The following is a 15268-nucleotide window of genomic DNA, read 5'->3' on the forward strand; positions in this document are numbered from 1 at the left end:
CGCCAAGTTAAGATGAACAAGTTATTTTAACTGTTTTTTGTTGTTGTTTTTGTTGTTGTTGTTGTTCTGATAAGCAGGTTGAACATGTGTGTTTCTTGATTTGGTTCAGGAAGTGAAACTTTCTCATGGCCACTTTGGGACCTTCTTCAGGATGTCTGTAGATAAGATTAATCAATTTCTCATGGATTTCTTGACAATTTTAGGTTAGAGATCAGTTCCAAATCAGTCTTAAGCTGACACCAAATTGTTTTGGACGTCAGTTATTTTGCCTCTTTTTACTGTTTCAGATACGTAGGATGAGAAGATCAAAGCCATTTTTACTCACAGAGGAAATGAGCTACTACATCACCAGCGTGACATACTGAGTTACTGGAAAGTAAACAGTCTTTTTGCATTTTGAAAATTGATCAGGCAAGCCGAAGTTTGTCATTTTATTTTCAATGTGTGTGATATGTGTGTGTGAGTAAGAGAGAGAGGGAGAGAGAGAGAGTGAGAGAGAGAGACATAAAGAAAATAAGAAAAACTATTTGTGGGAGACACAGTTCTGTGTGTTTCACACATGTTTTGACAGCTCAGCAAGCTAATCCCCATTGTTGCAAAGTTGGTGTGTGTATGTGTGTGTGTGTGTGTGTGTGTGTGTGTGTGTGTGTGTGTGTGTGTGTGTGTGTGTGTGTGTGTGTGTGTGTGTGTGTGTGTGTGTGTGTGTGTGTGTGTGGTGAGGAGGTGGGGGTTTATTGAAAACCTGTTACTGCATGAATAAAGTCTTTGCACAGTCCCTTGCAGTGTTGATTCACTTATTTGTAAACCCTTGTTAACTTTGTATATAGCTGCATCTGCAGAAAGTCTTTTTTCTGCTCTGCTCTGCTTTACGATAAATAAAATAAATTTCTGAAACAAAATTCTTAATTGTCGTTGTGTGCTGCATCTACGAACATTTCATTGCTGTCTTGAGAAAAACTGAACAAGTAAATTTTTTTTTCATTAATTAGGATTTTATGTGATATTTTTTGTTTTTCTTTCTTTTTGTAGAAGCTGAATCAAAGAAAGACATGCAACATGCTGGTGTGTGTTGGTTTCCACATCATCTTCTTGTGTGGTGTGGAATTCAAACTGTGCTTGAAGGGCATATCTGGGCGGCTGACCACCTCACCCACTCTCCAGCCTTTCCTCTTTACAATCACCCTGACACACGCATACAGCCACTATCTCTTAACACACACACACACATTTGTTCATACAATTGCTGAGACACTCTTTTCAAACCATGCTAAACCTTTAGGCGCAACAATACAGGCTGGACCTAATCTTATAACCCCCATCCAATCAGAGGGCTTGAAATTTAAGAGAGGAATTGATTGGCCGGTGGCCACAGGGGCCAGTTAGGGGAAGGAGAACAAGAGGAGACAACCATTGTTGATTGATTACCATGAAAGACACTTTTGTTACTGACTTGAAGGCAAGACACTGTGCTTGTATCAAGAGGAAACATTGGCAGTCTTAAAATAGGTCACTGCTGCACTAATGTGGAAACAAGATACTTCAAGATTGTGATGTGTGCACAGATAACCACTCCTGCATGAAGGAGTAAGGTCCACAGATTACTAGCTGTGAGTAATATTGATTATCTGTGGTGCAAAGGTTTGCAGAGCATGCTGTGCTTGTTTGCTCACCTGACAGCTTTTGGATTCCCAGACTCTGGAGGTTCGCTCGAAAATTATTCAACATGGATTTGAATTGTAGCTTGAGAAGACAGGGATGAAAACATTCCTAACTCCACTTGAATGATAAGATTGTGCAGTAATCCAAAATTTTTGGATATAAGTAAAAGTATGGTCAAGACAATATATGGGTGCTTAGATTATTATTATTATTATTGTGGTTGGTTTTCTCAAATTTAGACATGCTTTTATCTACTTGATTTACTCTTATTGAATTAGACTATATAGATTGTTTCAGGGATTTTATCTTCTACACTACAGGCAAAGAACGATGCAGCCCCTGATTTTCATTCAAGCTCACCATTTACTGCACAACACACAGCAGCCTTAGTCTCCTCATCTGCCACATACAGGCAAACAAAAATAACCCTAAATCACATTTCTGTTTACTTCATCTTAGTGTCAGCAGTACCCAGCTATAAGGTGAAGAGTCCTGTGCTTCCATAATCCTGATATATTGTGATAAAATGTCTGCTTGTGCAAACAAATAACCACTTCAGAATCATTTGTATGAACCTGCATTTACAGTCCATTCACATGAGGAAAAGCATTAAGGCATGACGGAGATCAAATGCAAGATGCAAGAACATCCTGCGTGTGAGGCACCGATCCCACATCCTGTTCACAATGCTACAGCCTTTTGAATCTGAATGTGACCCCTCTAGTGAGTTTGCTCCAAAGATGAAGGCCTTCACTGTGTCAGTGGCACTGATAGAAAGAGACAGAAGGGCAGCGTGCCTCTTTTCACAGCCAACACACACATTAGCATATCTCCCATAGTGCCAGCACACCACCTAGCCACCTGTAGCTGCACAAACCAGCCCTCTGTAACCTCGCGTCTCCCACGCTGCACCTCCTCCCACCACATTCATTTATCCCACTTGAATGTTTTGCATTTGCAGTTGTGCTTGTGAATGTGTGTTGGTACCAGCAGAGGGCTGCTGCCAGACTGTCTCAAGCTAATGAAGAGAGCAGACTTAAATGCCAATCAGACGTCCTTTGTTATGTGTGGAGGGAGATTCTTGGAATAAAAGAAAAGGCAAAATTTGTTACAGCATCTCTAGAGAGTGTTTCTAACAAAAGAGTCTTGGACATTTGATCAGTAAATATAAAACTACAGCTGGAGGAACTTGCCAAAAGATTTCTCTCTTACCTTCTCCTATTAACTTGTTGTAAAGGAGAGATTCTTTGAGAATAAGGGGCAGAAGGAGTGTCCTGTAGGCCAGTGGGAGCCTCCCTCTGGCATTGTGATTGGCTGTTGCTGTTGTGAGTGAGTCCAAGGGAGGCCAGTAGGAGGATGAATGGTCTGGGACACTGTTAGGGGGGCAGGCAGCTGCGGAAGGCTGCCACCACTGCCTCTTAAAAACCTAGGTACTCCTCTTTACAGCTAGAGACTGATAGAGAACAGAGGAGGGTTGGAGGCAGTTCTAAGAGAGGGCAAGGGCAGGCGAGTGCAAAACTGTGAAAGGGCAAGTTAGAAAAATTAGAAGTCCTACTTGCGTGCTCCCCCGTCCTTGACTGCTGCCTCCCCACTCCATTACCTGAGGCACACATACATACACACAGGGAGGTGTTTCAGGGAGGCTTTAGAGGGCTGACTCTCCAGGGAAGAAGGGAATTAAACACTTTTGTTTTCAGTCCGCTGCATCTATTCTCAAGAGAAAAAAAAAGGATTACAGCTTGTACGTCAGCCCCAATTGTTCCTCTCTTCTTTTTGCATTTTGTCTTCACTGAGTTACTTTGAAGGCTTTGGATATTGCCTTCTTGAATTGTTAGTCTGAACTCAGAAAGGCATGGCACAAGGAAAAAAGAGCCCCAAATGGGCATTAACCCAGGGCTCCCTCAGCTTGGCATTGGGCCTGTCGCTCTTCACCCTCCTCCTCCTTACCATCGTGGCTGCAGATGAGTACGACTACTACAATTGGCAGTCGGACAACTACCACAATGGTCGCTTCTACACCAAGCAACCCCAGTGTGTGGACATACCAGCTGACCTTCGTCTGTGCCACAATGTGGGCTACAAGAAGATGAGGCTTCCCAACCTCCTGGATCACGAGACCATGCCAGAAGTCAAGCAGCAGGCTGGCAGCTGGGTGCCCCTCCTGGCCAAAAGGTGCCATGCTGACACACAGGTCTTTCTGTGTTCGTTGTTCACTCCTGTGTGTCTGGACAGGCCCATCTATCCATGCCGCTCACTGTGCGAGGCTGTCAGGGACAGCTGTGCTCCGGTGATGGAGACCTATGGCTTCCCGTGGCCAGATATGCTGACCTGCGAAAAGTTTCCCATCGATAACGACCTCTGTATCCCAATGCAGTTCACTGGGAACCACGCAACCCCACCACCAGGTAGGGCAGCTATTTGTACGCTCACACAAAAAGCATCTCCATAAGCAAAAGGTCTGGTTTTAATCTGTAGCTACTGAAGAAGGTTCTGGTCAAATTTACAGCTTTAACAGTAGGCTACATGTTTACTGACACTTTACACAAGTTGTAATTTCATGATCTTTTTAAATTTAAAGTACTGCATCATGTGAGTGAAGCATATCAGTGCAAAGTAGCAAGAATCTTAAATTCAGTTAAAGCTGAAAAAAAAAAAAGTTTATTATTGCTTAACTTTATATCTGATATTTGGACACAAATACTCCCATTCAAAACATAAATAGAGACATAAATTAGGAAACATTGCAAATTTCATGTCAATAATTTATCTCATTACCAACATAACTAAACCAGATGTAAGTTCAAGACTGCACAATCAATACAGCAAGTGGCTCTAGACTACATGGATATAAGACTCATATGATTACCCTGCACTGTGGTAATAATAAGAAAGTGTAAGTGGGAGATAGACAGAAAAAGGAGCAGAAAGAGTCTAAAGGTGAGAGTTCTTGAATAAGTGGACAGTTCACGAAAGCTCATTTGCCTCAGGCAGGGACAGATAGGGGAGACAGAGAGACTCCAGTGACCAGATCACTCACCAAGTTAAGATAAATGGACTGTGTTGATATATATGCCCAATTTTTTTTCTTCTTTAAGAAGGGTTACAAACACTTGCATGCATGCACACTCACTTTTATCAGTAGACCTCCATCTACAGCTAATCAATCACTCTAATAACTGAGTTATAGGAGAACATTTAATGTTAGTATTAGCCCTATGGAAGCTAATCTGCAAAATGTTAATTAATGAGCATACATAAAAATATACTTTATACACGTCTTTATCATCAACTGGGGGAGGACAGACAGATGGCCAAATAATGGTCTCTAAAAAGTGAGTGGGAACTTATGAGACATTAAATAGGTGTTTGCATGTGTGTGTGTGTGTGTGTGTGTGTGTGTAGCATGCTGACTTAAGCAGCCTCTTCATAAAAGCAGTAATTGCTGAGAGGGAGTCGATGAGAGTCTTTAGACAGTGGAGTGGGACAGTCCCCACTGTGTCCCAGTCCGCTCAGCTTTTGTTGGGTCTGGCAGCCAGTGGGCCAATTAGCTAGAAGGCCAATTACTGAGCTCCTGATAATTAGCCAACATGATGGAACAAGAGGTGCAGACAGAGAAAGTCTGACTGTTCGTGAGAAAGCCGAATGGAGAGGAGCGAAAGAAGAGGGAAGCAGGAGAATGAAGAGAGGTATACAGAGCATAAAAGTGGAGAAAAGCTGCTTCTTAAGAGGTTTGGAGAAAGTCCTTCATTCTTAACATCTTTTCATTACTCACCTTATTCTGTTTATTTGAATATTTCACCCTTTTTTTTTTTTTTTTTTTTTTGCTCCTGTTTCCGCATGCTGAAATCCAGTCTAACAAAAATATATGCTTCCTTTTACTCCAGCTGTTCTTTGACAGACTTAACTGATTCCTTAAAGTGCTAAAAGGAAAGCCAATAAATCCCCAAAACATTTAAGTTCTGCAGCTGAGACAGATCTTTGCTTTTATAAACAATGTTCACAGCAGACTGACATCTAACCATCTCCCCACCATCGATTATTGGAGCAGTCTCAGCTGAATTAATAGACAACTGACTTGTTCCATTAAGGAAAATGTTTGTCCAGTTATTGTAGGACTGGAATCAACTATGTGACATTTTAGCTTTGCAGAGTCATAAGTCATTATTTTAAATGCTCTTGGTGAAGGAGGCAGCTCAAACTTCATCTGCCACCCCCTCCAACAGACAACTGTTTATTGATCCTATCTAATCAAATAAAGATCAGAGTCAGATAGATTATTGAAAGTGGTGCAAGTTCAGTGCAACTATGATGAGGGAACTTTTTTCCTGTCTGGTTTTCAACATTTTAGTCAAAAAATTTAAAAAGAAAAAGAAAAAAGATCAAAATCAATGTAATTCCCTTTTTGAGTAATCAGATGATCAGAATCAGGTTAGATCAAACATTGAATGATTGTTGAGTTGAACAATTACATTAAAGTCTGTTTTTACAAATGCGTGTGTGTGTGTGTGTTTGAAACTGAGAATGAACCCATATCACTTTTTGCCCGAAGGCTTAGTCACTGACATTTTGCTAAGAACCAGAGATTCTCAGATGTGCCGATGAGGCCATCATGAGGACAAGTTTTTGGCTCTAAAACAAATACACACACAGAGAGAGAGAGAGAGACACAAACACACACACACACACACACACACACACACACACACACACACACACACACACACACACACACACACACACACACACACACACACACACACACATCCCAGAAAGACAGCCAGCAATAATAAAAAAGGAATTTCAGTTAAGAACCCTTAGAAGTGAGTTTTCTGGGAACCCTCAGTGTCATTGGAGGACACCAGCGATTCTCCTTATAAGGGATCATAGAAAGGAATCCTGGGGCAATCCAGCCTAATCTGGAGGCGCTGGGTCAATCACATGAATTAAGTGCTGCACTACCTGCTGCTCTTCCCATCCAGGAGGCCCAGATGCTATCTGAGCTATTCTGCAATTACATGTGGAAACTAACAGTACAGAGTTAGATTCACTTTCCACCTCTCTGCCACAGCCAAAAGTGAGAGGAACTCCACCACCTGAGCTCAGATTGTGTGTGTCTGTGGGAATCGGTAGCCTGTAGGGTGTGATTATGTGAAACACAAGTCTGTATATTATACTAGGGAAGACAAGCAGACTGCTGACAGAAGAGGGCCTAGGAATCCCGTGAGTAGAAAAGCCCAGCTCAGCTCAGTCTGTCAGGCAGAGAACATCTAACGTTGCACCATAAACTCTGTAATGATGCTGCTTTTAGCTACTGCCTGTATCAGTAAATCAGTAAGACTGATAAAGACAGACAAGGTTCTACACTGGATATCTGAAGATGTATATTTGCTTAGAGGATTTGCTATTTATAGTGAAAATGCATGAAAGATGTTGCCTTTCCTCGTCACTCTCTCTGTGATGCAGCTCAGTTTAAGTTACAAGCATGTTAAATCAGACAAACTGTCAGGTCTCTAGCAGCACAATGGGTGCTACTCATGTGGCCCTGGCTGCTATATGAAAAGGAAAATGTGATCCAATGCTCCATGCATGGAAGACTCCTGAGACCTTTTGAGAGTGTATTTTTTCTTCTGTATAGGATTCCTACAGATGCAAGGAGCGTGCTTTGTTTTAGGGGGCCCAGGGGGGCTGCCTTTGGGCCATGTTTAAGCCCTCCTCTGTCTGTCAGCATGCCACATTTAAACAGATGTGAGGCCCTTGGACATAAATCACACGCTGCATTTCATCTCCGGCACAGTACCATTTTATGTCATAAGTGTTGCTGCTCATAACTTAAAGGGCCCAAATGAGGCATGAGATAGTGACCCGAGCATACTTTAAATGGAACGTTCTTCTAATAAAAGTGGTTGTGACACTCAGGCTGCAAGAGATGAGGTGCATGATCATACTGTTAGATCAAGCTGGCCTTTGTATGATGGTGTGTGTGACAGAAGCATGTGACTATTAAGCAAATTTCACACAGAAATGCAACTATTGTTTAAAATAAATGGAAGATACACTTATAGATCATGTAATGGTAAATGTGCATTGTTTGGGTTTATTTAAGTAGCACTTTGCGCTTAAGGGATTTTGTGATGTTCATAATTAATGTTGTTGTTTTCTGGATTAAACTCATTTTCTACTGCACATATTATTGACATCAAAATAAACAATAATGGCATCAGTGTTTCTTTTTTTTGTAGTCATACAGGACAAAATGAAACATCCATGCAAAGGTTTTTTTATCCCAAAAGTAGCTTACAAGGGACTTTCACATTTTTGTGCTCAACATCAAAAGTGCACTCAAACAAGTTCAATATGTTTTTGTTGGAGATTTTTTGGAGATATGACAGGCATAAGACACAGCAGGAATAAGAGAGTGAAATGGAGAAAGTGATATTAACCACATAGCAATGACTAAGTGAAGTTGTGCAAGTAGATTTTTGGAGGCTTGCCGCTCACCATTTCCACTTTCACTGACATTTTTAAAGATTAACAGCAGCGTTTTCTAATGGACCACCTCCCTGCTCATACTGCGCCCATCATCTTTTTCCTTTTAACCTTACTCATCAACTCCCAGCTCCTCATCCTCAACAACAAAAGCCCTGTGAGACAATAATATTTGTCAGAAGCAATTGGAATGTTATAGTCTTCATAATTAAGTTTATAGACAAGCAAAACAGTGCCAAAACTAGCACACAAGGAGTAGTCAAGTCCAAAGTCAACCCTGACAAGAACATAATTTTCACCGTTTAGTCATCTGGAATGTAAAGAATTGTTCTGATGTGTAGAGTGTAGAGATGATGCCTTCATGTTAAATATTTGCTGTATAAAAATGTGTCCAGGAAAAAACAAAATAAAAAAATAGGACTGCAGGGCTGATTCCCATCAGAAGGTGATGGTGATTCCCTCGACAGAGACCAGTAATGAGGCAGATATCACTTAAGTGATTTCTCAGCGGTATCCAAATGGTGGTTTTCAGTCCAAGCTGAACTGTGGAGGCGCTGCTTTCTCCTGACACATGCTCTGGCATCGGCACAGCTGGGCCTCCTGCCAACATACCACCCCTGTGAAAGCAGAATAAATTAACGCAGAGGCTGAATAAGACGCAACAGCTTCAAGCAAATTGCTCAAAACAGACAAATACAGAAAAGTTTCATTGTTTCTTGAGCTGTGCATGTTTGTGTGTGAGTGTGTGTTTGCATGCTCCTGTCCCGGTCTTTATGTCAACACCAGACAATTAGATGCCTGACCCTGTAGGCCTTGCAGGCCTCCTGCCTGTGAAAGCATGGGAACACTTGGAGGAGAAAAACTGGCAGTTACTCTACAAGAATATGGTTCAACTACCTCTGACATGCACACACACACATTTACATACACTCAGTGGTGGTTAAGGGGCTCACCTCCCTGTGACCCAAGCAGCGAGGCATGCTAAACTTTGACCCCACTCATTATCTGACCAGACGCTCAGGTCTGGACTGGGGTGATAACCTCTGAACCCTGACTTTTAACCCAGGGGCGGAACTGTGTGAAGACTGTCCCATGTGTGTTTGTAAGAGGAAGAAAAGTGTGAGAGAATGAGGAAATTTTTTTTTTTTTTTTCCGATATTGTGGTGAATGAATAAAAAATGTAGCTCTCATCTAAGCAGTTATCTTAATCTTGCACTGTTTTCCCTTTGGAAAATTTGTCGGAAATCAGATTTGTTTGGCCTTTTTCTGCCCATGACCCTTTCTAGTATTTGACTTTATTCAATCATCTGTCTCCAATTTGTTTTGGGGATGTGAGGGCTGTAATTGGTGGTTTAGAGCCTACAACCAACTTTATATGGATCATGTGGGGTATAGGCTGCAATTATGTTTATATCAAACGGCCTTTGGTGAAGATTACATGGCTGTATATGTCTGTGTGAGAGAGTCATGCAACTAACATTTTTTTCTAAATGGTTCTATTTCTACAAATGAAAGGTCAAAATATAATTACAAAATGATTAATCACATTTCCAACCTTATTTTGTCTGTTTTATCAATATATAAATGATTCACAGGGATTTGCACATGGAATCATATGCAATGGGGGTACAAAAAAAAGAGAAAAAATACAAGCAAGGTCTTGCAGTTAAAAAACTACAAAACATTCATGTGAGGCATTTCACTATCATCATGTGTCTTCAGTATGTGGGTACACAATTACATTCCCAAAACCCCATATCAAAGTAAGTCAGGCTAAACATGCTCTAGAGCAAAAACACGCATGACTATAAATTTTGAGTTACAAATAAACAGAACTTGTTGTTTTGATTTCTTCTCGCTGTTTCACAATGTGCGGTTGCTGTATGGCCCAAGCACTGTGTCTGCCTGCTGAATCACTTTTCACCGTGTTCAGCAGCTGCTGCCCAAGCATTTACCTTTCTGCACAGCCAAGACCACGCCTGCACCACCAAAATATACAACATGCAGAATAAAAACATTTTCTCCAGTGTAATTACAAGGCAAACATCAGTCAGTCTGCTGGACTAAGTATTTGCTCCGTGGCAAATAGCATCTGACAAGAGGAGCTGATGTTGGCTGCAAATATGTGGCTCAAAAGTGTTCAAGGTTGTAATATTTAACACAGGCACAGCTTTGGTTTTGCTGACTACACTTCAGCAATAAGGCCCTCAACTTGCTGTTAGATATTAGTTTATTAATGGCAGCAAATTAAGTGTGATGACAAATTATTTTTCTGTCTTTTTAGTGTCCAAGGTGTGCCCGCCATGTGACAACGAGCTGAAAACAGACAACATCATGGAGCATTACTGCGCCAGCGACTTCGGTGAGTAGTAGAAACCAGAAAGGAAAATACAGAGGTAGAGAAACATCTACAGATTTTAAGAATCTTAAGTATATAAATAAGTTTGTTACTGCTATTAATAATATAAATAACAAGCATGCAAAAGGACAGAAGCATTTACTGCCATTAAGAATATTTCAGAAAATTTTAGAGGTCTTGAAATGAAGAAAAGATGGGAATACAAATGAATATTTTTTCACATTTTCCCTACATTTTACTAGCTTCATGTCAATTTGCCTTTCTCCCCTTTTACCCCTCATACTATTGGCTGCATTTGCGGAAATTAATGGGTAGCATACGCTTTACAGAAGTCCATCGTCTAGCATAACCATTATTCTTATCTTGAAATGATTAATTAATTAATTTAATTATTGTACCTAATGTTTGTTCACCACTACTTATTAAATTGTCTTCTTCGCAGAATTCCAGTATTGCTACAATAATGACCAGAACATACCAGAACATATTTATTCCATTATTTCTGCTTTTTGGGGCTTTTGTTACGTCATAATCATACTTGAATTTCTGCTTTCATGGACACTTGCCCCAGCATTTTGACTTAGACTCATTTTCCTCTGTTTCCTCTGGTTATAAGATTCTGAGCACCAAACTGTAAATAAAAAAAAGGAAAACTTTGCAAGCTAAGTTTAAAAGTTTGTTAATATATCACAATTAACCACACCTAGAAAATGAATATGATCAGTATGCATGGTCCTTTATAAAATACATCCATCGTATACAGCAGAACAACATACATATTTGTGAGCCTTCTTCACAAAATACAGGCTCATCCTCTAGAATTAATAATGACAATAGTTATTTATTTATCTGCTAAATTACAGGATTAAACATCCCAGTCTTTTAACACAAGGATGAAAGCACAACACACGTTCTTCCAGATGATTAAAATGAAACATTGTGACAGCAAACAGCCAGTCATATAGGTATCTATCAGCAGAAAATGTAAGTGATCATATAAGACATGACAATAAGATGAAAAGGCTATCAGTAATGAATGGATGTTGAGATCAAGGTGAGAATCATTCTTTTATGATCCTCTATAGAAACATAACTGATAAAAGCTTGATGTCATGGCTCTTGTGTGCTACCACCTATCCATTTTCGGACACTGTTCGCCCTCAGAGCATTTTTGTGCTTTGTTGCAGTCCACTTTTGATCTCTGATCTCCTTACAATTCTTGCTGTACCATCCAGCAGCAGGGTACACATAATAAAAATAGAGGGTGGGACACTAGTCTCGCAGCACATGTACACCTGGTTGGTGGAGGAAGTTGCTTGCTTTAGCCTGAAGAAAACCTGTTTCTCCTCAAAATGACAGCACACTTCTCTCTGCTCACAGTAAAGGGAGTGAGTTTGTATAAAGACGTGGGCCCAGCTTGTCACAAAGATGCTGGCCAGGCTGCACAGTGGGCCCCAATGCATTACTTCTGACTAAATATGACTAAGTACGGGTGGGCATTTAAAGTTAGGCAGGGGGCAAAAGGTGGCAATTTTATCCTTCATACTTTTACCAAACACATGTATACATGAATGCAGTCATTCACAAAATATACACATGCTGCGGCACATGGTTATGTAAATGTAGCACATGAATACACACACATTCAGCGAAAGAAGTGGATGTGAATCAGGATGTGAATGAGGGGCAGCTCAGTACACACATTCCTTCTCGAGTGTGCTATCACTTCACATGTACAGTATACCTATCAGAGTGTACTGAGAGGTGTTCATGCAACCACAGACAAGCAGGCGAGAAGTGAAATGGCAATCTTCCAACAGACCAGCATACATAGTAATGTTTTATACTTATGCTGCACCTTCACCCAACCCATGATTAATTTCACCTGTCAAAATGTTCACCTAGAGAGTTCCCTTTCCCAAATGCTTGCAGGTTTAATTTTAATCTCTAGCATTTAAAAAAATTGAACTTATAAACATATAACTCAGTGGGAGATATAAGCCAGCACTTTGGGCTGATTAACCTGTGCTTAATGAAAACTGTACAAAGTTCTGTAAATCTGCCTAACGATACACAACTCTCCTCCGAAGGAGGGACACAGCTTACATCTGGTCATAATCCTGATTAAAAGGAGTGATTTTAAGAAGTTGTGTAAATGATGGGACAGCAAGCACGTAATGGGAATTCTCTGTAGTGACATTACTCATGTTGTAATCTGTGTTTTGGGTTTATGTTTTGGTATTCAGTCTAAAAACCAGAACCAGAAACCTAACCTAAACCTGACTGCTAGACTCCAGGAAACAGTTATTCTGAATTAACTTAAACTTGACTTAAAAATAAATATTTAACTTGAATTTTGATTTGGCAAAAGATCTGGAAACCAGACCTTTAACAGCAATTTCATCTGCAACATCATGTACAATAAGACTCTCCACAAGATAGTTGATGGGAATATTGTTGCAAATTGAAGAAATTTGCATTTTAACACACTCAACATTGTGAAATCAAAACTGACCTAGCTCCGTTTCTTCTCTTTCAGCCCTAAAGATGAAAATCAAGGAAGTGAAAAAGGAGAAAGGTGACCGGAAGCTGATTGCAGCACAAAAGAAGAAGAAGGTTTTGAAGCAGGGCGTGCTCAGGAAGAAGGACTTAAAGAAGCTTACCCTGTACATTAAAAATGGTGCCAACTGTCCCTGCGCCCAGCTAGACAGTCTGGGATCCCACTTCCTGATCATGGGACGTAAAGTGGACCAGCAGTTGCTGCTCATGTCCATTCACAAATGGGACAAGAAAAGCAAGGAGCTCAAGTTTGCCATCAAGTTTATGAAATCCCATCAGTGCCCCACCTACCACACTGTCTTCCAGTGAAGTGGCTTGCTGCTGTGTTTGCAGAAACCACGACTGTTCCCACATTCCAGCCCGTTCCTCACAAATCTAATTCTGTTTCAATAACTCATCCCTCACCCTTGAAATCTGTTACCAGTTCTTTATAATATATAGTCCAGCAGGGTTTTGGATGGTGCACAAGCTTGTATTTTTTCAGCTTAAACATGAATCAGGTAGTTAGGGGCGTCATTCAGATCGACTTAGTTGCAGCTCCCTCACACAGAGTTTCTAATCAGAATGATGTCATATTAAGTCCAAGCAAAAACACACATGTTTATCCACCTCCCCGAAACCTAACGCAACCTTCTTTAACATTTCTGCTTTCTTCTTCTGATGTAGTAGAGCCAGTTACATGAATCATACCTTATAACAACTTATCAATCAGACAGTAACATTATTAAATGGAAAGAGGAGTTGAAATCCTCAGTAGTGTGATGATTGTAGACAGACAGAATGAGAACAGTGGGGTAGGAAAGGCTTGTTTCTGTGTAAAAAGAGTACTGAAAATGATCGTACAATGCTGGCACAGGACTCTTAGATAAAACAAAAACAAAACAAAACATCAAAGCAGAGAAATGTAGGTGACCCACTTAAGTGTATGTTTTAATAATGTAAAAAGTAGGCAATTCAGACGAATATTAGATTATTAGAAAACTAGGCTTTTCTTCCTTTTTTTTATTTAATCCACTGTGGGAAAGATAATGGATCAGATGAGACAGGCTGAAGGACTGATGCCTCCACTGACTTTGGACAGCACCGTTTTTGTGGCCTGAATGACGGACACTTGAATTATTTTTGTCTTTTCAATTGGAGAGAGAAGGAAACAAAGGCAGAACAGACATCTTTCTGAAAACAAGTGGAATGTAAAAGAGAGCAAAAGAGAAAGAAAGAGACTTTGGACAGAACCAGCATTGTTGGATTGATAAGTCTCTGGTACTCGTCATTTTTCACTATCGGTCTTCAAATGTTTTGTTGTTTTGTTTATTTGTTTTTATTATTAATGTACTTAAATCTTTAAATTTGCTTCAGTTAAACTCACATGGTATGAAAGCAGAAATCATACATTCAGACATAGCACCTGAATACACTGTTGCAGTAGCAATGAAAGATGAAAATTTAACTTTGACATTATTGTCTAACATATTAACCTGTAAGTAGTTCTGTTACTGAAATAGATCTTTGCTTTTCAAAAACGTAAATGAATAAAAATATATTTGAAATTTTTATAAAGAATATATTTCTAAATGTTTTGTTTTGTTGTCATTGAAGATAAAACATAAAGTGGACATGTATAGTCTGGACAAGAATGTTTGCCAGGATGAGTCACATTTAAAATTTTGTTTTCATTTCCTTCCATTCAGTGCATGGTACTCTCCTGTGTCTGCCACTTTAATAATTTAATCTTCCATTTGAAATAAAGGATTTGTTTTTCATTATTTTACATTTAAATGATTACATTTCTTCCCACCCAGCAATAAAATGCTTTTAATGCATGGCATACGGCCACATAAGAGAAAAAAGCCTATACTGAGTCTTTATTTATTTAACCAAAACTAAGCCAACTGTGGAAGCAGTGTGGGACAAACTAAGTACATTCTTACAAGTAAAAAAAAAAAAATTTAAAACAGTTGCAGACCTTCCAAGAAATGGACTTCCTAGCAGTTCACCCCATATCAGACCAAGCAAACCTCTAAAAAGATAGCAGCAGAGCTTAAGTTTCATCTGAAAAACCACAAGACATCTGGAACAATGGGCCTCATTCAACAGCTGTTCTTATAAATGAATTTGTTCTTAAATTCTACTTCTGAACATTTTAGGAAAACTATGGCACTTACCAAAATAATGATATCTTGGATTTGTTCTTAGCTATGATTAAAA

The 15268-nt window shown here is 39.8% G+C and overlaps 1 protein-coding gene across 1 annotated transcript; it reads left to right on the plus strand.

Annotated features, from left to right (window-relative positions):
* Positions 1-3126: 3126 nt before the first annotated feature.
* On the plus strand, positions 3127-14635 carry sfrp5 (secreted frizzled-related protein 5). The gene is made up of 3 exons (XM_042011218.1): positions 3127-4064; positions 10430-10507; positions 13044-14635. Exons 1-3 carry the CDS (start codon positions 3512-3514, stop codon positions 13370-13372), a joined length of 960 nt encoding a protein of 319 aa, XP_041867152.1. The 5' UTR covers positions 3127-3511; the 3' UTR covers positions 13373-14635.
* The last annotated feature ends 633 nt before the right edge of the window (positions 14636-15268 follow it).

The sequence above is a fragment of the Melanotaenia boesemani genome, chromosome 16 (genome assembly GCF_017639745.1).
Source record: "Melanotaenia boesemani isolate fMelBoe1 chromosome 16, fMelBoe1.pri, whole genome shotgun sequence".
NCBI classification, from domain to species: domain Eukaryota; kingdom Metazoa; phylum Chordata; class Actinopteri; order Atheriniformes; family Melanotaeniidae; genus Melanotaenia; species Melanotaenia boesemani.

Coding starts and splice junctions, on each gene's coding strand:
- sfrp5 (XM_042011218.1), top strand. CDS start 3,512: ATGGCACAAGGAAAAAAGAGCCCCAAATGGGCATTAACCCAGGGCTCC. Junction 4,065..10,429: donor CCACGCAACCCCACCACCAG/GTAGGGCAGCTA, acceptor CTGTCTTTTTAG/TGTCCAAGGTGTGCCCGCCA. Junction 10,508..13,043: donor TTACTGCGCCAGCGACTTCG/GTGAGTAGTAGA, acceptor CTTCTCTTTCAG/CCCTAAAGATGAAAATCAAG.